The sequence below is a fragment of the Ornithorhynchus anatinus genome, chromosome 4, assembly GCF_004115215.2.
Source record: "Ornithorhynchus anatinus isolate Pmale09 chromosome 4, mOrnAna1.pri.v4, whole genome shotgun sequence".
In the NCBI taxonomy this organism is placed as follows: domain Eukaryota; kingdom Metazoa; phylum Chordata; class Mammalia; order Monotremata; family Ornithorhynchidae; genus Ornithorhynchus; species Ornithorhynchus anatinus.
In genome coordinates this window covers 31,477,523-31,504,751 of record NC_041731.1, presented here as the reverse complement: position 1 = coordinate 31,504,751, position 27,229 = coordinate 31,477,523, and the positions used below count along the sequence as shown (strand labels likewise).

At 49.0% G+C, this 27,229-nt stretch overlaps 1 protein-coding gene across 1 annotated transcript in view; it reads right to left on the bottom strand.

The window, feature by feature from the left end:
* The window catches only part of COL27A1 (collagen type XXVII alpha 1 chain), a 241,942-nt gene that overhangs the window by 180,572 nt on the left and 34,141 nt on the right, over positions 1–27,229 (bottom strand). The window contains exon 3 of the mRNA XM_029062843.1: positions 18,657–20,686. Coding sequence (XP_028918676.1) covers positions 18,657–20,686 — 2,030 coding nt within the window. The remainder of the gene's footprint in view (positions 1–18,656; positions 20,687–27,229) is intronic.

Here is a 27,229-nt window from a genome sequence, read left to right as displayed (position 1 = left end):
TTTGATGGCTCCCACAGTCTTCTTCCTCAGGAACCTATTCCAAAATCTAGCATACTTCATAACAGGAGTATTCTTCTTGTTGGAAGCCCTATATCCCTTGTTCCTAGCCCAAGCCCATTCTCCTCTTTTGGTCTCCAGGAGACAACTGGTTAAGCATGATCTGACTATGAATTGCCAATATGCCTCCTTAAACATGGAAACAGATTCTCAGTTTTATTCAGCTCTCTCCTCTCCAGTGACACTCGCATCTCATTCCGGGTTAACCCTTCCTGTCTTCTAAATCCTCTCCAAGATCTCCAAAAACATCAGCAGCAAGAGCTCTCCACTGCCCTCCTCACCCTCAACTTCTGGGGCCCAGAACAGAAGACATCCCACCTATAAGCCAATGGGGCACCCATCAACCTCTGCTCCAACCCATGGAGGACTCAAACGCTGGCACTGTACCGCCTACTCAACTTTTAAAAGTTGGGAAGGTCACCGCTGTGGCTGAGCCTGGAGTTTCTTTGACTTCTGGTTTCAGCTCCGAGAAGCCTGAAGCCCTGCTGAATCCAGCCATATTTACCATCACTGGTATTTTATTTTTGGTTTCATCTTTCCTGTTGTGCCCGTTGCCAGTCCACTCTGTCCCTTATTCTAGAAAGCGAGCCCCTTGGGAGCCAAGGACCTTGTCTATATTTCATCAGAGGACCTGGGTTCTGTTACCAGCTTTGCCACCTGTCTGCTGTGTGACCTTGGGCAAATCGCTTGCCTTCTCCGTGCCTCAGTTTCCTCATCTGTAAAATGAGGATTAAAACTGTGAGCCCTGTGTGGGACAGGGATTGTGTCCACCTGATTAGCTTGTATCTACCCCAGTGCTTACTACAGTGCCTGACACACTAAACAAATACCACAATTAATTCTTCTTTTTTCTTCTCCTCCTCCTCCTCCTCCTCCTTCTCCTTTCATTTCTTTCCCAGCATTTAGTGCCATGTTGTACACACTCTAGGTGCTGAATAAACATTCTTCCTATTATTACTACACTCTAGAGAAGCAGCGTAGCTCAGTGGAAAGAGCACGCGCTTGAGAGTCGGAGGTCATGGGTTCGAATTCTGGCTCTGCCACTAGTCAGCTGTGTGACTGTGGACAAGTCACTTAACTTCTCTGTGCCTCAGTTACCTCATCTGTAAAATGGGGATTAAGACTGTGAGCCTCATGTGAGACAACCTGATTACCCTGTATCTACCCCAGCTCTTAGAACAGTGCTCTGCACATAGTAAGCACTTAACAAATACCAACATTATTATTATTATTAGCTCACTCTCAGGCTGGGGCTCCATGGCTCAGAGGAGCCCAGGGTTCCTGGCTCCTTATTCCAGGCATCCCAGCAACAGGACACCTTGGATCTACCAAAGAGAGCAGTGTTTCCTGGGAATTTCAGCTCCCAAGCTTTTCTGCACCAGCTTCTCATTTGTCCTTTCCATGCTGGGGTTCTTCAGTACAGTGGGACCACCTGAAGCTAACATTTCTCAATCGTCCTCTTCTCTGTTCCTTCCTTCAACCCTGGCATTCCCCTGCCAGGGTGCCAACTCTGTGGGGGTGATGGGAGATGTTGTCCCTCAGGCTTCCAGCTAAGGGGATGGGCCATTGTTTTCACGCCCACAGCTGTCTGGGCTGGAAGCCCAGCCTCGTTCTGATAAGATCTGTGAGTTTCTTAGCGAGGCTGAAAATTCTCCAAAGTGGGAACACGCTGACCCACTGGATCTTCAAAAGCTCCCTTCCTGCCTGGCCCATGCCTCATCCTACAGAAGACCCTTTAAGCACTTGGTGTTTCCCCCACTCATAGCCCCAAAGCACTTATGTACGTACATAGTCTTAATTTATTTATTTATGTAATGTCTCCCTCCCCTCTAGATCGTAAACTTGTTGTGGTCGGGGAATGTGTCTGTTTATTGTACTGTATATTGTGCTCTCCCAAGTGCTTGGTACGGTGCTCGGCAAACAATAAGCGCTCAATAAATATGGTTGAATGAATGAATGAAGATCCACCCACTTTTCACTCTATACTCAAAGTGCAGAGCTGCCATTTAGGCCTCTGGGGACTCCACAATGGGAAAGCTGGGTAGCATGTTCATATGCAACCGAATCTCATACTTCATTCAATAGTATTTATTGAGCGCTTACTATGTGCAGAGCACTGTACTAAGCGCTTGGAATGAACAAGTCGGCAACAGATAGAGACAGTCCCTGCCGTTTGACGGGCTTACAGTCTAATCGGGGGAGATGGACAGACAAGAACAATGGCAATAAATAGAGTCAAGAATAAATGGAATCCCAAGAAGTCCCTGCAAGAGTCCTTGGAGATGTTGTGGGTGTGGAAAATCAGTGATCCCAACATCAGGTGGCCAAATCAAACTATCAAAACCCAGCCCCCAACCCTATATCTGTGTTAATCAATCAATAGTATTTATTGAATGTTTACTGCATGCAGATAACTGTGCTAAGCACTTGAGAGAGTGCAATAAAGGATAAGGACATGATACCTGCTCTCAAGGAGCTTGCAGTCAAGATGTGGCTTGTGGAATCCCTCTTCCAAGGTGGGCAAACTTCCCTTCACCTTTGACCTCTTCCTAACCTAGTGGCTATTCCTCCTCGCTGACATCGTTACCTGGCTCATTTTAGTGACACTCTCTATCCTGCCGCTCTCTCCTGGAAAGGGGCCTCACCTTCTCCCACTCTACTGACTTGCGGGGAAAGGAAAAGGAGCTGACCTGCTACTCGCCCCTCAATAATATTAGTAATAACTGTGGTATTTGTTAAGTCCTATGCGCCAAACACTGCACTGGGGTAGATACAAGATAATCAGAACCCACAAAGGACGCATAGCCTAAGTAAGAGGGAGAACAGATTTTGAATCCCCATTTTCCAGATGAGGGAACTGAGGCACAGAGAAGTGAAGTGACTTGTCCAAGGTCACACAGGACACAGAGATTAGAAAACAGGTTCTCTGACTCCCAAGCCCAGGATTTTTCTTCTTCTTCAATCATATTTATTAAGCCCTTATCGGATGCAAAGCACTATAGTAAGTACTTGGGAGAGTAAAATATAACAACAAACAGACACGTCTCTCCTCTGGGCCATGACGCTTTCCATAAAACCACAAAACTGCTTTCCCATCATACCACCCTCTCCATCTCTCATCTTCTTTTTCTTTGGAGCTCCAGACATTCGCTTCTACACCCTTTTCCATTGCAGCTGTATGCCATTCTGTTGACCCAACCTCTACTTTTCTGGGGGATTTTGATGGTTTTCTCCCTTTCTGTCTTCCCTTCTCCTCCCCGCTTACACTGATCCTTGGGAACTTCAACAACCACGTCCACATTCCTGAGAGATCCACCAACCTCCTGTTTCCTCTCCCTCCTCCACTTTGCCAACCTCCCATTCCACCCCACCTTACCTACTCCCCAATTTGGACATACACAGGGTCTCAAGATCATCACTAGCTACTGTACCATATCTAACACCAGCAACTCTGAAAGCCCATTCTCCAACTACAGTCTGCCTACCCCAAAGCCCACCACCACAAAACCATTCTTTTCCAATCAATCAATCAATCAATCGTATTTATCGAGCACTTACTGTGTGCCGAGTAGTGCACTAAGTGTGATCCCTAGATCTCCACCGATTATTCCAGGCCTCACTTGGGCTCCCCATCCTACCTCCTTTCAGTCACTTTTGTAAAGGCACACAGTAGGGGCTCAGTGAAGATTGTTGAGTGATTCAATCAATCAATCAATGGAATTTATTTACTGTTTACTGTGTGCAAAGCACTGTACTAAGTGCTCAGGAGAGTATAGTACATCAGGGTTGGAAGACAGGACTGCTGCCCAAAATGAGCTTACAGTCTAGAGGGGGAGACAGACAAATATATAAATTAAGGTTATGTACATAAGTGCTATGGGGTTGTGGGTGGAGTGAATATCAAGTGCTTTAAGGGTACAGATCAGAGTGCATAGATGATGCAGAAGGGAGAGGGAGTCAGGGAAAAGAGGCTTAACTGGGGACGGCCACTTAGAGGAGATATGACCTTAATAAGGCCTTGACAATGGAGGGGGGTGGCGTGTAAGCTCCCTCTAGACTGTAAGCTTGTTATGGGCAAATAATGTGTCTGTTTATTGTTATATTGTACTCTCCCAATTGCTTAGTACAATGCTCTGCAGACAGTAAGTGCTCAATAAATATGACTGAATGAATTTCTGGTGTATACTGAGGGGTAGGGAGTTGCAGGCCAGAGGGAATGATCAGTGTCTTTTGTCTGTAAAAATGGGGATAAAATACTTTTTCTCCCTTCTATTAGACTTTGAGCCCCATGTGGGCTCAAATAATTCTTATAAGCTATTCTTATATTCTTTTAAGATAATCTGCTTATATTGTACTTACCCCAGCACTTAGTACTCCGATTGGCACATAGTAAGCACTTAACAAATAATATCATCATTATTATATTACTCAAAACTAATGCAGCCAATCCTTCTTATAATAAAGTTTAGAAAATTGGAGTTGAAAATTGAAAATTTTCTTTAGTTCTTGAAACCCCTGGGGGTCAGCACCAGCTCTGATGTGGATTGGTTTAGATAACTGGCTTTTCTCAATCAATTAATCAATCAATCAGTGGTACTTACGGAGTGCTTACTGTGTGCAGAGCACTGTACTGAGCATAGGGGAGAGTACAATTTAGTAGAGTTATTGGATACGATCCCAGACTTCCCTCTGGAATAAGTAACTGTGCTGTATGGAAAGTCAGTCCAGGGCCAGTGGGGGTTGGGAGGGTGGATTCCTGAGCATGTTTGTGCTCCATCTTGATGTCCACGGTTCTCAAGGATCTCCTTCAGGGATGCGTTCCTCCCTGGCCTCGCTCCCAAATCTCCCCATTACTAGTCAGGAATAATGCATTCCGAACGACAGGCTTGGGTCTCTTTCAGGAGCGAGGGCGGGAGAAAGGGAGGGTCCAGAGATGGCTGGAATGCCTGGCGCCCTGCCAGAGCCTTCAGCCCGTCCCGCGGTCCTGCGAGTCTTTCCCCAAAGTAGAACTGAGAGGGTCAGTGCGACGCCCAGGGCAAGGAGCTGTTGCCCTCCTCCCTCTCCCCTCCCCACTGGACCTCCCTTTCCCAGGCCTTCTTGGGGGGCTGGAAGGTCCAGACATGGTCGGGTCATCAGCTTGTACCAGAAGAAGGGCTGCTGTTAGCATCGTTCCTGACCCCTTGCCAGACACCCAAAAAGCACTCTGATGGGCTTTCCTCCAATTGGGGTGGGTGCTACAGGAGGGGAAAGTGAGGCAGCTCACTGGGGGCAGGGAATGTGACTGTTATTGTTGTATTGTACTCTCCCAAGCTCTTAGTACAATGCTCTGTGCACAGTAAGTGCTCAATAAAACGATTGAATGATTGAATGAATGAATGAATTAGGGGGAACTACTCTGCTCCACACCAAAGGTCTTCCTGTATTATTGGCAGAGACAAAATGCAAGTCAAGATACCAGGCTAATGCTCAGCCAGCTCACTGGCTTTACATCTCAATCAATCAGTGGTATTTATTGAGCACTTACTTTGTGCAGAGCACTGTACTAAGTGCTTGGGAGAGTACAATACAACAGAATTAATGGACAAGTTCCTTGCTCATAACTATATCACCCTGATATAGTTCTCTGACTCCTGCAAAACGGACCACTTGCTTACACCTTCTCTCCTACCTGGAACTTCTGCTTCATAACTGATAGACCATTGCTCTCTCATCTTCATGGCCCTTCTGAAATCACACTTTCCCCAGGAAGCCTCCCCTGACTAACTTCTCATTTCCCCACTCCCCACCACTACTGTGTAAAAGTAACTGTGGTATTTCCTATGCACTTACTGTGGGCCAAGCGCTAACGTAGCTACAGATTAATTGGATCAAACACAATCCCTGTCCCGCATGGGGCTCATTGTCTAAAAGGGAGGGAGAGCAGTTACTTAATCTCCATTTTACAGATGAGAAAACAGAGACACCGAATAGTTGAGTGATTGGCCCAAAAGTCATACACAGGGATGTGACTGAGGCACGTTTAGAACCCAGGACTCCTGTGCTCTATTCACTAGTTCACTTGAGCCTGTACCCCATAAGTACTTAAGCATTCACCCCGCCTTCACATGATCCATGTACGTAGTCTCTAGACTGTAAACTCCTTGAAGGCAGGGATTGTATCTACTAACTCCACTGTACTCTCCCATATGGTTGCTATAGTGCTCTGCACAGAGTAAATGCTCAGTAAATACAATTGATCGATTTTCATCATCAAGGGAGATCAGGGAGAAGCCTCAATATTGATCAGCTGGGGAAGGGGAGGCCAGAGGGTGGCTACAGGTGTTACCCACAAATCCTCTCAGAAGATGCTGGGACTGAGACCTTGCGGAGCTCAGTTTCCCTCTGGCTGCTTCACTTGCTCAGGGCAACACAGGGTGAGCTCTGAACTGATGTCTCTAAGTGCCAGGACCCTGATTTCTTAACCCCAACTGCAACCACACTAGCTGTGGGCTAACTTTGTGAATTCAAGTTGTCAGGAAAGGTGGGGATTTGGAAATCCCTGAGCCAAATTTCCCCAAGGATGTCTCTGATGAAACTCACCTCTCTCCCTTTAATTTTCTCCATTTCAGGTCATTGTTCAAGTGTCCTGGCTTAACTTCCCAGTTGAGGGCTTCTTTCTGACCTCAACTTTAAAAAATCATTTTCCTCCTGTCCCATTCGACTAATACTCAGCACCTGTATCTGAGCCAGGAGTTGCTGGAAGACAGTAGACCAAACTCTGACCATCTTTTTCTTCAGCCCAGCCCAGCCTTAGGCTGCCCTGCCCTGGGAGGGAAGATGGAGTAAAAATAACTCCCTTGGAAATTGTGGAAAGAGCAATTCATATAGACAGAAGATCTAAATGAAACCAGGCAACAGCCCCCAGGCTGAAACTAGGCAGTGAGCTTTAAATCTGTTACATTTAGGCTCACTGTAGTGTTCGGATTTCATGAGAACAGGAGTTTGGGAGGAAACTTTCTGAATACACTTGCAACAGGTAGATGCTTATGTTTGGGAATTCTTGAGAGATGGGAGCAGGAAGAAAGTCTTCCTTAGGAAAGTTAGGAAGTGGTGTTGATAGTTGGGGAAAAGCCAAAGAAAAAATTGGCAGGCAGGTGAAGGTTTGTAGTGCAGATAATATTTTCAAGTAATCAGTAAACCTGTTCTAGGGCCTTCACCAACCAGGGACTTGGAAAGGGGGAGGGTCAGCAGGGTAGGGAGGGAAGGAGAGAGAGAGAGAGAGAGAGAGAGAGAGAGAGAGAGAGAGAGAAGGAATGAGAGAGCAAGACAGATTTTTTTTCCCCTTGGGGCACCTCCAAGAACTCCATGTGCCAATTTATGTCAATTTCCCTGGCTGGGTCTAGGAACTCTTAAATCACTGCTGGGCAGCTAGATTTTATAGGGGCTCATTTTAATCATCCATATTAGGAGTTTGCTTTGGGATTGGCCATTAAACCCATCCAGTCATTTTCCTGAGTCTTGTTCACCAGAATGGTGATCACACTGTAAACCTTCTGGACAGATTGTCCCATCACCATCACAATTATCATCACTAGCCCTAAACTGAGCCCCTACGGTGAGCAGATCTCTGTACTGAGCTCCCTCTGTGAGCTCCTGTTGCAGGCAGAGCACTGTACCGAGCTCCTGCTGTGTGCAGAATACTGTACTAAGCTCCTGCTGTAGGCAGAGGACTGTACTGAGCTCCTGCTATATGCAGAGCACTGGACTAGGCATTGGAGAATATCAGGAGACTGTTCATTAGAAGTGATCCCTGCCCACAAAGATATTACAAATCCAGGTAGCTGTTGCTAGTCAAGAGGCCGGGAAGCACAATTTGAGCATGTGCCGAACATGGATCTTCAGCCCTGTTGGGGGCAGATGGTGCAACACTGAAACAAAGCTGTGGTTTCTGTGGCTGAGACTCGCTGCTCCACATATAATCTCCCCGAGCAGAATGGACATGCCCTTCCAAATAGGGGAAAATCTAGCTCAACATATACTCTTCTGGGAATAAGAAAACTGGCCTATCCATACCAGCAACGTGAGCACAGTCAGTCGATGGTATTTATCGAGCCCTTACTAAGTGAGGAGCACTGTACTAAGTGCTTGGGAAAGTACAAAATAACATAATTGGCAGACATTTGAATATAAATGAATAACTGGACTGCCTTATCCTGATCCCAGGAGGTGACAGAGTCCAGGGAACACAAGAAATCTGGTTACATGACCTGGCCCCATCTGACTCCCCAAGGGGCATTGTAAAATGTCACTTAATCTCTTGGGGCCTCAGTTTCCCCATCTATAAAATGGGAGTCTCTCTCCTCTCTTCCTCCCTCTCAACCCCAGCTTCCCAGGACTGACCTGAGCCCCACAGGATACCTACTAATCAATCAATTGTACTTACTGAGCACTTACTCTGTGCAGAGCAACCAATCAGTGCTATTTGTTGAGCGCTTACTGTATGCAGGACACTGTCCTAAATGCTTGGGACAATACAATATATTGTATATAGTTCAATATAACAATATAACAGACACATTCCCTACCCACAAGGAGCTCACAGACTACAGGATGAGCTTACAGTCTAGAGGAACACTATAACTAAGCACTTGGAAGAGTACAATGCAACAGAATTAGCAGACCTGTCCCTACTCAAAATGAGCTTACATTCAAGAGAAGGAGCTCACAGTCTAGTGCTGTGATCTCAGAAGACAGACTGCCTAGAAAGCGACATCCCAAATCACCATCTCCCTCCCTTTCTCTCTCCATTCATTCTGACAGCTCTCTCTGCTCCCATAGAATTTGGCAGCCTCCTTCCCATGAGCACATGTGTTTGCATTTGGTGGACAGCCATTCACAAGCCAAGCTCCGTCCCGCTGGGTGTCTATCTGATGTAGCTGACGTAGAGCTGGGCAGCCGAAACTGCTGCTCCTTGACTTCATGTCTAGGAAAGGAGAAGTAGGTTTCTGCTCTCACTCTCTTCCAGGGGCGCGGGAGGGCAGGCCTTGGCTGGGCCCTTGGCAGGACACACTCTCCTCCAGACTATACATGCCATGGGGAAACTCCCTATTGCCTGGCAGCCTTGGGCCTAGCCCAGCTTCTCTGCTCAGCTCTCTCCTGGGAGTTGGGGTGTGGGGGCCACCTTCTCATCTGGAGTGTGGGAGCCAAGAGGGGGCTGAGATTTCATGGGGAGTGAGGTTTGGAAGGGGGTGGGTTTCAAAGCGCTAACAGGCCCACAGGTCAACATTTTGGATCTTTTTAGCTTTGGCTGGGTACTGTCAGTTCTTGTCCAAAACACAGAATGAGCAAGTCTTGAAGTCCAGCTTAGAAAGCCCCCACTGCTGCCTGTGAGCACCTCTGGGCCTGACCCTGGCCCTAACCCAGCCTTAATTCCCCTGTCCCCCAAAAGGTAATAATAATAGTATTTTTAAGCAATTACTATGTGCTAAGCATTGGAGTAGATACAATAAAATCAAGTCCTCAGAGAACCTGGGGCTCTCAGTCTAAGTAGGAGGGAACGGGCATTGACTTCCCATTTTGCAGATGAGGGAACTGAGGCACAGAGAAGATAAACGACCTGCTCTCTCCACCACATGGCTGTTGGGAAATGTGGTAAAAACCCAGCAGGGAATTTGGCGCTCCCCGGAAAACAGCTCGGTTCGAAAAACGACTAGTCTCTGAGGTCTGAAGCAGATGTTGTGGACAGAAACTTCACCATGAGGGATTTAGGTTTTCAGAAAACACTTGCTGCCTGACTTGGGGAACTGTTAAACTCCGGAGTGGGTTCCTGAAGGAGGTGGGAGAATTTCCTTCCACAGAAAGCTGGTGGATCCATTGTTTCAGATGGTTTAGGGGCTGGGAGGGAGGGAGTGTCATGGGATGAGGAGACCAGCTAGCCTGAGGATTTTATTGGCACAATATTCTGGACCTCTGGGTTGTGGGAGCTGGCAAAGGAAGGTGGGGGGAATCTCAGAACAACAATCAACTTTCTTTGATCCATACCTTTATTCTGATGCTCTACTTCCTCCTAGCTCTACTTTACTGTCTGTCCCCCCTGTGGAGTGTAGGCTCATGCTGGGCAGGGAACAGTCTCCCAATCCTGTAGTATTTTCCCAAGTACTTAGGACAGTGCTCTGCACACAGAAAGCACTCAGTTAATTCTACTGATTGATTGCCCACGTCTTCCCTCTGGCTTAGAACACCCTCCCTCTTCATATCTGAGAGACAAATACTCTCCCCTGCTTCAAAGCCTCATTGAATTCATAGCTTCTCCAAGAGGCCTTCCCTGACTAAGCCCTCCTTTCCTCTTCTTCCACTTCCTTCTGCATCGTCCTGTCTTGCTCCCTTTATACTTCCCCTCTTCCAGACCCATGGCACTTGTGTATTAGCTATGATTAATTAATTTATTTAATCATATTTTGTAGCTCCCCCTTTTGACTGTAAGCTCATTGTGTTCGTTTATTTTTGTACTGTATTCTCCCAAGCACTTAGTACAGTGCTTTGCACCCAGTAAGCACTCAATAAATATGACTGAATGAATGAATTGATCGATTGATTTAGAGGTGGGGTGGGGCTGCCTAATGTGGCCTTACTTGCGTGGGAGGGGAGAATCTGGCTGCTCCCTCCATCCATCCACCCATCCCTCCCTCCCTCTCTCCCTCTCCACTCCTCTCCTTCCTTGCCCCTCTCCCTCCCCCTTTACCTTTAAAACCCGGGCCTACAGTTTTGTAAGACATTCCGGGCAGCATGGCTACAGAGACCAGCCCTTTTTCCATGAGCGAGCTGGGCTATGCAGAAGGCGTGGCAGCTGTGGCAATGGCTGTAAATGGATCCCAAGGGACCTAACCTCACGGTTATTTCCAGTCATCGCCACTGCTTTTTTCTAAAACTAAAAAAAGTTCTCCAAAACCCGATTTCTGGCTGAAAGTCTGAGGGTGAGGGAACAGAGAATTGCGCCTGGAGAATTGTGAGTGGGGAGGGAGGAGGACATTCCTTAATATCATTGATCCCAGGTCCGAGGAGTCCAGCTTGAAGGTCTCTGAAGACTTGTTCAGGTGTGACAGAGGCAGAATGACTGACTCGTTACAAAACCACCCTCCCTCCATTTCCATTTTCCTAGCCTAGGTGCTAGTTCTCCCCAGGCGGCTGTTGATTAATCAATCAATCAATCAATCAGTCAATGGTATTTATCGCACACTTACTGAGTGCAGAGCACTATCCTAAGTGCTTGGGAGAGTACAGTACAATGGAGTTAGTATACACTGTCCCTATCCACAGTGAGTTTACAGTCAAGAGGGGGAAACAGGCATTAATATAGACAAATAACTGATCGATACCAAATGCCCAAAGGGCACAGATCCAAGGGCATAGATGACACAGAGAGAGCTGGTGCGGGGGAGGAGAGGGGAAGAGGGCAGCTTAGTGGAGAGAGCATGGGCCTGGGAGTCAGAAAGACATGGGTTCTAATCCTGGCTCCACCACATATCTGCTATGTCACCTTGGTCAAGTCACTTCACTTCTCTGGGCCTCAGTTACCTCATCTGGAAAATGGGGGTTAAGAGTGTGAGCCCTTTGTGGGACAGAGACTATGTTCAACCTGACTAACTTGTATCTACCCCAGCGCTTAGAACAGTGCTTGATGCATAGTAAGTACTTAACAAGTATAATAATAAAAATAATAATAAATCAGGGAAGGCCTCTTGGAGGAGACATAATTATAATAAGTCACAGTTAACAGTTTCAGAGCCACTTCTGTTTGTCCAATGTCCCATTAAAGGAGTCAGGGGACTCTTCCTTTCCTCTTCTTAGAGGAGCAGAAGTTCAGGCTCTTAGGCTTGTGCTTTCGCATTAGCCCTTTCTCAGCAGCCCTTGCTGTGAATGCATTGCGGGGGTGGAGAGGGAGAGGATTAACTCCTTGGCTGCTTGATTCGTATTTGTGAAGTGTTAACATAGCAAGGGCTTCTCTTTTTTTTTTTTTTTACATGAGGCATTTTGTGTTTGAATCAAATGCATTCCCATGCACATCGACACGAGTATTCACAAATGTACTCACCCACATACACACACAAATACACACAAGTGCACACACATGCACTTGTGTTGGGTGGCCATTCCTCTAGTTTTATCGATTTGTACGCTCCCAAGCACTTAGTACAGTGCTTTGCACACAAGGAATGCTCAATAAATACCACTGATGGATTGATTGATCAAGTATATATACTGAGTGTTTCCCATGTGCACAACATTGTATTAAGCCCTTGGGGGAGTTCAATACAGCAGAGTTGGTAGTCACGTTCCCTGCCCACAAGGAGCTTACAGACTAGAGGATGGGTTTTTTTAATACTGGACAGACAGGGAAGCCTTCCCTGACTAATCTTCTTTGTCCCACTCCATATTCCCTTCTGCGTTGCCTATGGACTTGGGCCTGTACCCTTAAAGCATTTGATACTCATCCTCCTGCCCCGACCCACCCCCACAGCACTTATCGACATATCCTTACACTCTGATGCTTCCCCAGCTGTAATTTATTTTAATGCCAAGTAGCAGAGTGCTTCTCGGATACAGCATGGGCCTGGAAGTCAGAAGGAAGAAGGTTCTAATACTGGCTCCGCCACTTGTCACTTGTGTGACCTTGGGGAAGTCACTTCACTTCTCTGTGCCTCAGTTACCTCATCTGTAAAACGGGGTTTTAGATTGTGAGCCACATGTGGGACAGGTATTGGGTCCGACCCAATTACCTTGCATCTACCCTAGTGCTCAGTACAGTGCTGGACACATACTAAGCACTTAACAAATATCGCAATTATAATTATCTCCTCCACTAGATTGTAACTTTCTCGAGGGTGGGGATTGTGTCTACCAACTCTATTTTATTGAACTCTCCCAGTTCTGTGCTCTGCACATGGTAAGTATTCAGTAAATTCCATTGCTTGCTTGATCGATCAATTGAGGGTACAATTTTCTGTTGGTCTCTGCCCTGTCCAGTTTGGATATGACATCAAAAACTTTATGGCGGTACTTTCATTTTCAGCGTCCAGCCTCCCCCGCCTTGGCTTCTGCTGCCGAGTACCCCCGGCTTGGGAGTGACACCTGTGTTTCCAGGGACTTGAGAGGGGAACGTAAGGGCTCTGAGGCAAGGGAGGAAGCCAGAGTTGCGCCCAGCAACATGTCCTAGGCTCCACAGATTTCTGCTAAGAACCATCTCCTGGATGAAGAAACTGGCCTTGGGGGAAGAAGGGGTAAGGAACTGGTGCTCTGAGGGAGAGGGCAGCGGAAAGGCTGGGCCCAATAAAGGTCAGTGTGGCCGAGTGGATAGAGCATGGGCCTGGGAGTCAGAAGGATCTGAGTTTTAATCCTGACTCCGCCACTTATCGGCTATGTGATCTTGTACAAGTCACTTCACTTCTCTGTGCCTGTTACCTCATCTATATAATGGAGATTAAGACTGTGAGCCCCGTGTACCATAGACTGTGTCCAGCCTGATTACCTTGTAACTACCTCAGCACTTAGAAGAGTGTCTGGCACATAGTACACTTAACGAATGCCATAGAAAAGAAAAAAGCAGTGTCATATCCCCCCAAACTCCAAACTGTTCCTCCCTACTCTCCATTCCTATGGTCCAAGACAACACAGACTCAACCTGAAACACTTGGAAGGAAGAGCAGCAGCGTGAGAAGCAGCGTGGCTCAGTGGAAAGAGCCCTGGCTTGGGAGTCAGAGGTCATGGGTTCTAACCCTAATCCCGGCTCTGCCGCTTGCCAGCTGTGTGACTTTGGGCAAGTCACTTAACTTCTCTGGGCCTCAGCTTCCTCATCTGTAAAATGGGGATTAAAACTGTGAGCCCCAAGTGAGACAACCTCATCACCTTGTATCCCCCAGGGCTTAGAATAGTGCTCCGCACATAGTAAGCACTTAACAAATACCACTAGTTATTTTTATTTTTAAGACTGGAAATACAGATCGCGTGGATGCCGGCTCTCAAGATTATTCCTGGGAAGCCACCTGTCACAGCTGCTGGGTCTGACCCCTCTGCTCAGTTCAACTTCTCTGGTGACTCAATTCCACAGCTGATCTATAGGACGCAGTGTGGCCTGACAGGCAACTCACCGATCAGTGGAATGCTCCAGTCAAAATTCAGGACCTGCCCTGGGGCTGTGGCCCAGCTTTTTTTTTGGGAGTCCTTCTGACTCCCAGCCTCATCGTCTACATACTAGGCCACACTACTTCTGTTTTGGAGATTCCATCCCTTTCTCTCAGGAGCCCAGGGTTCCTGCATCTCCCCAGTTCCCAGCCCCTCTGCCATGGGGGAGGGCAGGGAACATTCAAAGTCAGGAATGCTCCCTCCCACCCCACCTGGAGCACAAGCCCCACAGAACGAGTGCGTGCATCTCCAAGGCCCCTTGATCCGAAACGTGCTCTGCAGCTGACGTCACGGCCAGATGAATTCCCTGCACATGCTGGCCCGAGTCAGGGTCCCAGGGCTGTCAACGGCGCATTGTCCGACACCCCTCTACTGAGTCAGAGAAGGGGTCTGTCCCCGCAGCTGCCTCTGCCCTCCAGCTGGGCCCGGTCCCTTCCCCTTTTACTCTGTCAGTGCTCACTTTGTTAGCGGACGAAGGAGGCAGCATGCAAACCTTTCACCCTCCAGCTCCCCCTCCCCTCCGCCTCCCCACCCCTATCTGAGACCCTGGCTGTTCTCTGAGCAGTGGAAAAAAATCTGCCCTGACTTTCCAGAGCCCCGAGTCTGAATCGGGGGCTTTTGTGATGATTCATGAGGCTGGCTGGGGTGGGATTTTCCACTGCACGTTAACAACAAGCTCTCTGAAAGGAAGGTTCTGGTCCTGGCTGTCCACCCGGCCAGCTCTAGTCACTGTGGGGAGGGGGAGGAGGAGCTGTAGCCCCCACCACAGAGCAGGAGAGGTGGGGAGTTGGGGTTGCTAGCTAGGCTGCCCTTCCTTTCACGCGACTTCATTCCCGGGAGGCTCAGAGGGGAAGACTTCGGAGAGTCTTACAGATGACCTCCAAGGTCATCGGGACCAACCCCCTGCCTTCAAGCAGGAGAACACCTGGCCCACTTGGGATAGAAAGTTGTTGGCTTTATTTTAAGGGTCTCCAGGGTTGGAGGCTCCAAACACCCTTCAGGTCCCCATTCCCTGGTTTACTCCCCTGAACGGGCTGGAAGTTCTTCTTTCTGCCCAGATTCTCAATCCGTCTGATCCCAGCCTGCAGCCATGGAAGGTCCTTGGACCTCGCCCTCTGGGGTGACTGACAGACAGCTCTCCAGAACCTCTCAGCCTTCTCTTTCTTGGGCTGCAATCCCCAATCCTCTATTCCATGCCTTTCAGTGGTTTCTTTCCTCTCCTCTGGATCTTTTCTGGAGGAAGTCAGGCTTTCATCATCTCTGAGCCTCCATTTCCTCCACTGTGAAATGGGTTGTGGGGAGGGAAGGGAAACAGGGGCGGGATCTTAGCAGGTGCCCTGGAGCTGATGCCATTAAGGAGTCTGTGTCCAGGACCCCAGAGAGACATCTGGAGCTCTGCTGAGAGCTCCAAGGAACTCTCTAGGGAAGGAATGAGAAGGCGCTTCTTTTCACAGGTTGGGAGTTTGCCCATCTGGTCTCCATTCTTAGATAGTACATGATAATAATTAATAATAATTGTGATATTTGTTAGGTGCATACTAATGTACCACGCACTCTAATAAGTGCTGGGTTAAATGCAAGATAATTAGGTCAGACAGTTCCTGTCGTGCATGGAGCTCACACTCAAGAGGAGAGGGAAAACTGGTTTTAATCCCCATTTTGTGGATGAGGAAACTTAAAGGCATAGTAGCACTAAGTGACTTCCCCAAGGTCACACGGCAAGAAAGTTGCAGAGTCGGGTTTAGAACCCAGGTGGACAGAACTCCTACTGCCTAGAACCCTGTAGACAGTCTCCTGAGACCTGCTTGCTGACTGACCAGGTGGGACTCTTCTTAAAGGACAACAATGGTCTGTCCCAGCAGTCCTCTAAACTGTAATCTCCCAAGCTTAGTACCATGCTCTGCAATCAGTAAGCGCTCAATAAATACGACTGTCTGACTGACTGACTGGCTTGGATGAAAGCTCCTGCTCAACAAGGACCAAGCTCCTTTGGGAGCGTTGCCCCGGCAGCCTGTTCCCACCATTGCCAGGGGCGGCCTTGGCTCTTCTATCCTCCCCTGACACTCAGGACTTTTCTCTGTCAGCTGGGAAAACTCAGGCTTGGCAGGAATCTGGCAGGCCCAGCCCGCCTCTGACCGACTTTTCAAACTGCGTTTCTAATCATCAAGAGAAGATTTTCTGAAACGTGCTGAGGCAGGGATAGAAAAGTTCCTCGCAGAACATCCTTTTTGGACTTCTGGGTTGTTTCAAAGTAGGGAATCTAAAAGTTCCTTAACAGCCTCTGGTACTTCAAAGCCAGTCTGGTTATAAGTAGCTAAGCTTCACAAAGTTGGAAATTAACTTGCAGCCTCTGCGAGTCACTTCTTGTTGCCTCAGTTTCCTCAGCTGTAAAATGGGGATTCAAGATCTGTTCTCCCTCCCACCTTAGACTGTGAGTCCTAAATGAGACACGAACTAGATCTTAGCTGATTGACTTGGATCTACCCAGTTGCTTAGCACAGTGCTGGCTCATATTATGTGCTCCAAAAATACTATAATTATCATTAATATTATCATTGTTATTATTACAGAACTCAGTGAGGCTGGTCAATGCAGGTGTCCAGCATGAACCACACTCCGAGATGTCGGCTTGGACCAGCAAGCTGTCCTAAGGTTGCCCCCTGAAAAGGTGGGAGATCCAAGCCCCTCCTGGTACAACTCCAAGCCAGACAGTGGTCCTGGTTTCCCAGACAGTGACTAGGTGAGAAAGAATCCTACTCATAGTGGTTCTGGGATGGGGAAGGAAGCGTGGGCTGCCCACACCTGAAAGATTAGGTGGCTATCGGGGGCAAAAAATGGCATCAACGTATTACATTTGGCCTTCACAACAGTGAACTCGGCTTTGTTTCCCTCCCCTCACCAGCCCAAATGCAGCCTCATCTGGGGTCAGAAACAGGATTAGGACCAGAGTCAGGAGTCTCGACTCTTTGACCGACTCACTGTGTGACTTCTGACCCCACTACTTAACCTCTCTGGGCCCCCATTTCTCTATCGGCCAAAAGAAGAGGCCCATTCTTTGCTCTCCCCCACCTCTCAGGAACTCAATGGGAATCCAGGGAGGGAACCTGGCATGGAGCTGAGCAGACCAAAGCACTGTGACTGGAAGGCCAAATCTGGAACACCCGGCTGGATCGTTGGCTCGCCGGCTGGGTTTCTTTAGGAAGTGACTTGATTCTGTTCAATGAGGCCTTGGGGAGCTTTGGCATAATTGAAAAGTAATGTAAACAATCCTGATAATATTTTCAGTATGGTTACAACAGATCTTGGGCTCTCAGGCCTTGGAAATGGACCCTAAAGTTGATTACTTTTGATTTATAATTATAATTAGACTTTCTTATGTCAAGGCACCTTATTATGTCTACTTCACTGTGCGGGAACCCTTAACTGAAACGGGTCTGAGGCTGGTGCTGGATTCCTCTGGTGCGGAGGGAGGGGATGGGGATTTTAGTAAATCAATTTCACTCAGTTTTGCGTCATCTCATAGTGATATTTTGTTCTGCACCACTTCTTCCGTCCCCTTAACTCCAACCCTGGCAATCTTTGGAGTCCCATATTACCTCCCTTAGGGAGAGCACCTTCCTGGGGTTGCTGAGCACAACATGCTCCTTAGCATTCATTTGGGCCTGTCAAGATGTTAGGACACCAAGCCCCATTCTGTGGATGTTTGACTTTAAACCACCAAACCCATAAGGTTTGGCTTGCTTTTTTTAAATGGTATTTGTTTAGTGCTTACTATGTGCCAGGTACTGTACTAATCACTGGGGTAGATATGAGCTAATCAGGTTTGACACAGTTCATTTTCCACATGGGGCTCACACCCTTCATCCCCAATTTACAGATGAGGCAATTGTGGCACAGAAAAGTTTAGCGATTTGCCCAAGACCACACAGCAGACAAGTGGCAGAGTGGGATTAGAACCCAGGTCCTTCTAACTTCCAGGACTGTGCTTCTGCTTCTGTCTCGCTCTCCCATCCCTGCTCTCTTACCCTGACTCCTGGTAGAGGCCTGCAAAGGGCCCGGTGAGGCAAGCAAGCCAGCCTATAAACAAACCAACGTAGCCACCCCCACCTACCCACTTTCAGCCTCCTCAGGCAGGCTAGCCCAGAGAAACACCACAGCCCCCTGAGTCCAGATGATTCTGTGATCTGGAGCAGGTTGGGCACAGGGAGGAATGGAAGGAGCTCCAAACTGGGCTAGATCACAACATCATGGGGTACCAGGCTGGATGCGGGTACAACCCCTGACCCACCCACTGGGCTAGTGCTGGGCTGGGGAAGATGCTCAAATTTCAGCCTGGGCAGAAGCATGTTCCCTGGTGCTCCTGGACCAGGTGCATCTATGGGCCGCCATGTCAGGAAACTCACCAATTTGTGGAGAGAGAAAGAGACTGAGGGTTGACTTACCACAGCTCCGGTGTCTCCTTTCTGGCCTGGGGGTCCCAGCAGGAACGGGAAGAGGGTCGGCCCGATGGGATCAAAGAGCAGGTAGTCGCTGGCTGGGACAGGAGTGGCTCCCCTGGGGTCCAGGCCACTGGTCCTGGGGAATGGATGTGGTGGGCTGGAGGTGGGGTGGGCCGCGGAGGGCACTGGGGCTCTCCTTCTGGGTAGGGATGGCTTGGGCCCAGCCCGACCCGTTAGGTTGGCCAAGCTCTGCAGCAGCGGGGTGAGATGGAGGTCACCTGGGGCGTCTGCTGGGGTCTTCTTCTGCCGTGGCTTGGTGGGAGGGACTCGTTTGGGGGTCGTCTCTAGGTGGGCTTTCTTGGCAGCCTTCTGCCCTGTCACCTTCTTCTTGGAGCTGGTGGGGCCCCGGCGGGCAGGCAGGCCCCAGTCGGGGGTAGGAGGGCTCAGGAGAGTTTGGGGTGCAGAGGTAGGGAGCACCGGTCTGACGGTGGGGTGGAGGGTGCTGGCCCAGCTGGCAGGGGAGGCAGGGGGTGATGGCTTGGCAGCTGGAGGGGGCATTTTGGCTGAGCCAGGCAGGACTGGCAAGGTGGCGGGAAGAGGTGTTTTCCTGGGACCAGCCCGGGGGCCTCCTGCCGTTGTCCTGAGAATGGGTGGGAATGTCCGTGTGGAACGAGTGCTCGAGACCAGGGGAGCTGTCCTGGCAGTGGGGGGTGGGAGGTTGGTTCCTGGGGTGCTCAGAGGCCTGGGCACTACGGAGGCACTGGGTGGGCCAGCATGGGAAGTCGGGGACGCTGGCTTCCCAGGGAGGGGGGCAGTGGGGTCTGGGACAGGCTTGGAGGTGCTCCTGGCAGAGGTGGCGATGGACTTGGTGGCGGGGTGGGGGGTCGGGGCCGGCCGAGGCCCAGAGCGGGCCGCCTGACCTGAGGTGGCGCCAGAGGGGGGCGGTGCCATTCTGAGCAGGGTAGCAGGGGGTTTGGTAGAGCTGCGAGCCGGTCTGGGCCCTGGGGGTTTGCTGGCTGGAATAGGAGTCTTGCTTGACTTGGCATTGGTTGCCCGCGGCACTGGCCTGGGAGTGGGAGAGGCAGCTCTCACCAAGCCAACCCTAGTGCTCCCCGGCCTGGTGGGAGAGGTTCGTGTTAGGGCCAAGCTGGTGCCTGCCCGGGGCCGAGGGGCTGTCGTGGTCATCCGCGAGGGCCGGCGGGCAGGTGGCTGTCCCACCGACCCGGGGACCGCCGTGCCCCGGGAGGGTCTGGGGGTTGGCTGGGGGCGGGCGAGGTCAGCGTGGACCACCGGCGGCCTCGACGTCACAGTGGTCAGGTTCCTCAGACTCGGCAGCCAGAGGTCGGTCTGAAGTCCCGGCCGCGCTGCCGTGCTGGGATCTCTGGGAAAGAGGGGCTCGAGTAGGGGCAGATGGGGCCTGTAGGTGTCTGCCTGTCGGCACTGTTGTTTCAGGTATTTACAGTAATTATGAGCTGCCTGGGCAGAGGGATAGATATCAAACTGGCACACGGCGCCCTCGAATGGGGTCGAGTGCTGGTTCATTTTCCCGAGGAGGAACGACCCCTCGGGGTCTAGTGCCGTGTCTTTTTTAAAATGCAGATCTGCATGTACTCGGCGCTTCCCACAAGAAGTAAATAAGGTGACCGCTCGGCCCCGGATATCAATGGCCAGGTGATGCCACTGGCCATCGTGGACCTCGTAGTCAAAGTGCACAGAGCGCCGTTGGCCCACATAGACGGCGATCTTGCCGGGGATGAACTGCACTCCCAGCTGCAGCTTCTTCCTCCCGCTCTTGATGGCGAACAGGAAGGCATTGTTGACTCGGTGGGAGCGGAGGCTCAGGACCAGGGCCAGGTCGGTGCCAAAAGCAGTAGGGATGACCGTGCCAGTGGGGGCGTCCACCCGGGCCCGCTGGGTGAAGATGACTCCTGATTGGAACGGGATGACCCCCTGGGGGACAGGGTGGGATGCCAAGGGACTTCCACCTGCCTTTGGCTTCCTGCCAAGGCCCAGCTGTTGGAGGACATCCACATCTGGAATGGGAGACAGACAGTGGTGAGGGCAGATGTGGCCCTGACAGGAGGCAAGAGAGAGGAGGTCCTCCCGGTCCCACCCCAATCGTCCCTGAGTCCTCCTCCCTGCCTGGCTGGGCTATGTGGACCGGCCTCCCCGACAGGGTTTGGGGATCCCGAGGCTGGGCTGCCTCATCATTTAGTATTCATCCGTGTCCCGATAAACTCAATCGCAATGGTGGGTCAGCGGAGAGTAGGCCAATGGGAGGGACTCCCAGGGAGGGAGAGAGAGAGAAAGAAGGTGGGGAGGGAAGGCCGGGGCTTGCTGATTCCAAAGGCCCTCACAAAAAATAGCCCTGGGCACCAGGCCTGGCATGAAGTCTGGTGCTGGGGAGCTGTTGCAGGGCTGAGGCCAAGCAGAGAGCCCCTGGATCAGTGAAGCAGAATCCCACACCAGGCTGAGGGGAGCCACAGGGGAATGGCCTATCTTCCTTGGCCCCCTCGGCCCTCCGGTTCCCCTTCCAGAAACCAGATTTTCAGGGCCCCGTGCAACTGGCCTCCTTCTCTTCATCCCATCCTTCTTTCATCCACTTCCTTTCCCCACTCATTTTCTTTCTCTCTCCCTCTGTCAATCTTTGCTGTATTTCACTCAGATTGCCTCTCTCTCTCTCTATTTTTTGCCTTTCCTGCTTGCTTGGCCCGGCTCCTGCCTCCTAAAATCTGATCCCCCATTTTGGTTAGCATGGTCAGGCATCCTGTATTAAACTGGGCAGTCCAGTTTTCAGCTGACTTGTCCCCTGAAACATGCTGATGGTTGTTTTTTTTTTTAATGGTATTTGTTAAGCATTTACCATGTGTCAGGCACTTTACTAAGTGCTGGGTTGGATACAAGGTAATAAGGTTGGGCACAGTCTATGTCCCACATGGGACTCACAATCTTAATCCCCATTTTACAGATGAGGTGACTGAGGCACAGAGAAGTTAAGCGGCTTGCCCATGGTCAATCAGTAGACAAGTGGCAGAGCTGGGATTAGAACCCAGGTTTTCCTGACTCCGAGGCCCATGCTCTCTCCACTAGGCAACACTGCTTTCACTGTCTGATGCTCCCTTGGCCAAGGTTCCAGGTACAGAATTTCGTGCCAGCCTTCTCAAGGACCTGAGAGAAGAACACAAGACTCTGGAGCCAATGTGGGGTCAGGGTATCCCAGGGACCACTGGATTTGAGCTGTTTCAGGCCGAATCCAATGGACTTTAGCAAAATGGTAGCTGTGTGATGTCTGCATGCCACTGTGGCTGTGTGACATCAAGGGCTTCTCAAGATCCAGTTTTTTGGTGCACCATGACTGACTATCCTATCCAAGGCACTGGCCTGAGCTTGCTGTCCAGATGGTGAAAAGAGTAAATGAAGGAAAAATGTTCAGAAAAACTCATTGCAATGGGTCAGCCAATGTGGAGAGTTTTGTGGAGTTAGAGGGTCTATGGCAACTTCACTTTGAGCTGGCAGTGTTGTTCCCAGTGTAGACCAGAAACCAGTTTGCACTAACATTCCTGGCTTAGTGATAATGTGACTGAAGTATCTGGATGAAATTAAGTCATTTTCCAAATCAAACCTAAGATGGAAGCAAAATCTCAATTTAAAACCTGAGGTGTAAGAGCCCCCAACCTCCACCCCCGTCACCTCCACTATTCCCTCCCATTCCCACATACTCATCTACTTTTTCGTCCTTCTTGGCTATCTCTTGGGGAAATCTCTTGCTGCTTTTGAAATCTAACCCCTTCACCTGGTGCCTCAGACCTCATCCTTTCTAAAAGCATTTGCATCCACTCTTCCTCCCTTTCTGCCCATTATCTTCTACCATTTGCTTCCTGATATTGTCCTTCCCTTCTGCCTCCTCTATCCTAAAAACCACCACTGGTTTTTGCATCATCTGGCGTTCACTACATCTCCCTTTTTCCATTCCTGTCCAAACTCTTCAATGTGGCTGTTTACACTTACTGACTTCACTTCCTCTCCTTCAGCTCCCTTCTAGATCTTCTGTAATCCAGTTTCCATCCTCTTTATTAATCAGAGACATTTACTGAGTGCTTATAATGTGTGCAGAAACCTGTACTAAGTGTTTGGGAAGATATAATACAATAGAGTTGATAGACATGTTCCCTCCCCACAGGAGCTTACAGTGGAAGATGTATATTAAAATGAATTACAGATGGCTAGGTAAGCAACTGTCATGGGGTGGGGTGAAAATCAAAGTACTTTAGGTTTACAGACCCCACTTTAGGTTTACAGACCCCAGTGCATAAGCAATGCAGAAGGGAGGGCAAATACGGGAAGTAAGGCAGAAGGGAGGATAAATACAGGAGGTGAGAGTTTAGTCAGGACAGGCCTCTTGGAAGACATTTGATTTTAGCAGGGCTTTGAAGATGGGGATTGTGACAGTCTGTCAGATATAAATAGGTAGGGAGTTCCAGTTCAGAGGGAGGATTTGTGCAAAGGATTGATGGCGAGAAAGGCGAGACCAAAGTTCAGTGAGCAGGCTGGCATTGGAGAAGTGAAATGTGCAGGTTGGGTTGTAGTGAATTAGTGAGATACGATGGGGAGAGTTGATTAAATTCCTCAAACAGCGGTTTCACTCTTCCGAGGCCACTCTCTCCAAGGACACCAATGACCTCCTTCTCCCTAACCCTAGCCCTTATCCTTCTCGCCAAAGGACTTTATTCCATTCTCATTCTCCTCAGCTCCTTGGCTGCCTTCCACATCGTGGACCACTCCCTTCTGGAAATACTATCTAACCCTGTTTTTTCTAATATAGCTCTCTCCTGGTTCTCTTCCCACCATTCTGGCCGATCTTTCCATCCTTTTCACTGGCTTTCCTCTACCTCCCACTCCCTAACTGTGAGTTGCCTTCCAGTCTCCTATTTTACCTCTGAGGAGCTTACCTGCTCCCATGGCTTCATCTATCACCTACATAGAGGTGACTCTACCTGCCTCTCCCTGACCTGTCGCCTTCTCTGTAAACTCACATTTCCTTTTGCTTCCAGGACATCTCTGTATGGATGTCTTGATGACATCTCAAGTTCATATGTCCAAAACTGAATTCCTCACCTTCCTTCCTCAATTCATTCCTCCACATAACTTTTCCATCACATTTGACACCACCACCATCCTCCCCATTGATCAAGCCTGACATCTTGGCATCATCCTTGAGTCCTTTCTTTTTTTCGACCTCCACGTTCCATCTGCCACCAAAATGTCTTTTCTTCTTTCACAATATTTCCGGGAGTTGCTTTTTCCTTTCCATCCAAATATTTTGCCAGCCTTCTGTTATTTCTCAACTTGACTGCCTCAGACCACCTAACCTGTCTCTCTGCCTCCAGTCTCTCCTCTTTTCAATCCATTTCTCATTCTGCTGCCCAGATCATTTTCCTAAATCATTGTTCTGAACACGCTTCTCCACCCCTCAGATCCTCAAAGAGCCATATATTCCTCTCAGCACCAAGCAGAAACTTCTAATATAATAATAATGATAGTGATAATTATGGTATTTGTTAAGAGCTTAGTATGTGCTAAGAGCTAGGGTAAATACAATACAATCAAATCAGACACAGATCCTGTCCCACACAGGGTTCACAATCAGAGGGGAATAAAAACAGATATTTTAAACCCGTTTTAAGGATGAGGAAACTTGCCACTTGCCCAAAGTCACACAGAAGATCAGGGATTAGAATCCAGGCCCCCTGATTCTTAAGACTATGCTCTTGATACTAGGCCATGCTGCTTCTCCTGATCATTGGCTTTAAAATACTCGATCAGCTCTCTCCCTCTGATTTATCCACTCTCTTCTCCTACTACACCCCAGTTTGCACTTTTTATTCCTCTCCAGCTAACCTACTCACTCTTGGTCACACCCTTCCCCTTACCAGGAATTCCCTCTCCCTTCATACCTGACAAACCACAGCTCTCTTCCTTTCTAAAACGCTTCTGAAATCACACCTCCTCCTGGAGGTCTTCTCTGAGTAATTTCAAATCTCCCCAATTTACATCTTCTCTACTGCTTGTTAAGCTCTCTGTACTACCTAAACACTTAAATACTCACAACCTCCCACAGCATTATGTATACGTCTTATATAACAATTATGGTATTTATTAAGAACTTACTATTAGTCAAGCACTGTACTAAGTGTTAGGGTAGACACAAGATAACCAAGTTGGACATTCTAATACTTCCTCTCGCCTGGAATTTATTTTAGTGTCTGTCTCCCCTGGTAGACTGTAAATTCCTGAGCACTCCATAAATTGATTGATTGATTGATTGATTGAGGACAGGGAGGGTGTCTCCTAATTCTATTGTACTCTCCTAAATTCTTGGTTCAGTGCTCTGGAAGTAGAAGGTGCTCAATAAATGCTCTTGATTGTTTGAGGACCTTTGGACTACCTCTGGGCTCACTACATGCTGTTCCTCAGCAGTCTGTCTGCTGCAGAGAGCACCATTTGCCATTCTGATATGGGTTGTCAGAGTAGGAAACAGGAAGTCAGAGGGACTGATTCTCTGACCTCTTTGGTACTAGTATGTTCATTAAATCATTTAATTGAGACCCAAGGGCAGCCTCTCCCCACCCCCACAATCCCAGGCCATTTTGAAGTCCCATATTTAAACTAGACCAATCAATTGACATTATTTATTAAGCCCTTACTACATGTAGAACACTGTATTAAGCACTTGGGAGAGCACAATTCAACAGAATTAGCAGACACATTTCTTGCCCATATAATGTTCTTGTTGTCCCATGGTGAAAACGATTTGAGTTTACCTCTCCTCCTAGTTAGTTATGCTATTAATTAAGTACTCGTTATGTGCCAAACACACTGCTAAAGGCTGGGGTAGATTCAAGATAATCAGTTTAGACTCAGTTCCTCTCCCACAAGGAGCTCATAGTTAAGAGGAAAGGGAGAACAGGGATCTTAAGGCTAAGAAGTGGAAGAGAGTGAGGACCAGAGAGGTTGTTACTTGTTATAGGTCACTCAGCAGGTCAGTGGCAGAATTGACAGACACTGTGGAGAGAACAGTAGGTCTCTCCCACCTCCTACCCCCACCTCCTCAATCAATCAATCAATCAATCACCAGTATTTATTGAGCGCTGGGGAAAATGGAAGATTATGGGTAGACACTATCCCTACCTACAAGGAGTTTACAGTACACTGAGGGAGAAAAACATTAAATTAGATTAAGGATAGGGGAAATAGTAGAGTATAAGCATATTTACATTCTGGACCTAGGACAGGCTCACCAGCTTTTCCCTAACCATTTGGCAGCCAGAGCAGTGGTGGGAGAGGAGTTTTCTGCTCTTGGGTCAGGTCAATTGACTTTCTTTCTGGGATGCATGGAGGGAGAAAAAGAGTGTGTGTGTGTGTGTGTGTGTGTGCGCGCGCACGCACGCATGTGCTGAAAACTGTCCTCCAGCCAAAGGCAAGGGCTTGGACAATCAATTGGACAATCAACTGGGCCGAGGGCAGCCACATCCGCCCTCTAATTGCGGCCGCAGAATGTGCAGACGTATGCATGCGCGCGCACACACAAACAAACACACAGAGATTTCAAAGTCTGTTTATAGAAAGGCCTCCAGTCCTGCCTCCCTCCCTTCCTCTGCTCTTGGCCCCCTTGGCCCTGGGTTGCTCCAGACTTAGCTCAATTGTCGAGCTTGGAGGAGGATCCCGATAGCTGGCTTGGCGGGGATGCATGCGCTGTTGCTGGCTGGCTTGGGACCGCTGAGGATACATGGGGGAGGAGGAGGAGGGAACCCTCATTCCTAGGCTTTAATCCATCCTGGGCCTCAGACCCACAAATCCACATCATTCTTATCCGTGCTAGTTGCCCATCCTTTTCTATTTTTAAACTGCTGGACGTCTTTGAAAGATAAATTCCCTGAGGTGCCACGGATGGGGAAGAGAATGGATATTATCATTGCAATATCTCCTTTTTGAGGAGCTGGGGCAGGTACAGGCCTTAGGAGTCATGCTGCTGGCAATGACTTCTCCTCAAATTCCTCCTTCTCCCTCCCGCCTCCGCCTATCTTTCTTCTACCTGGGCTCAGCCCCCAAGTCTGAGTTGATACCCTCTAACGCTCTGGGAGACGCTCTGCAGAATGGCTAGGCTGACCATGAACCCAGGTTTGGACAAGGCCATCCCTGATTTTGTAGGTTGTCCCAGTGGGAAAATATTTCTCGAGCAGTCTCAAACTTTAGGTAGGGTTCTTCAGATGGAGTCTCTCGTCAATTCTGTCCTTAGCACTCCTCTGTGAACCATGTGCCCTTGATTTGATGGCATCGTCCCATCTTTTCCAATTGCCTTAATGAAATCCCCACCATGTGGAAGGCCTGTTTCTGGAAAAATGTGTCCTGGCTTCTGCCTTCTTATACATTTCTATAGTCAGCCTTCTAAGGGCCCAGCAGAGCTGTCTCAGCTTCCCAGGAAAGGGAGGTGACATTGAAACAGCCTCGACAACAATCACTTGCCAGAGGCAAATAACAATGTAAAAAAGAATGTTGGTTTAGGTTTTTTGTTTACC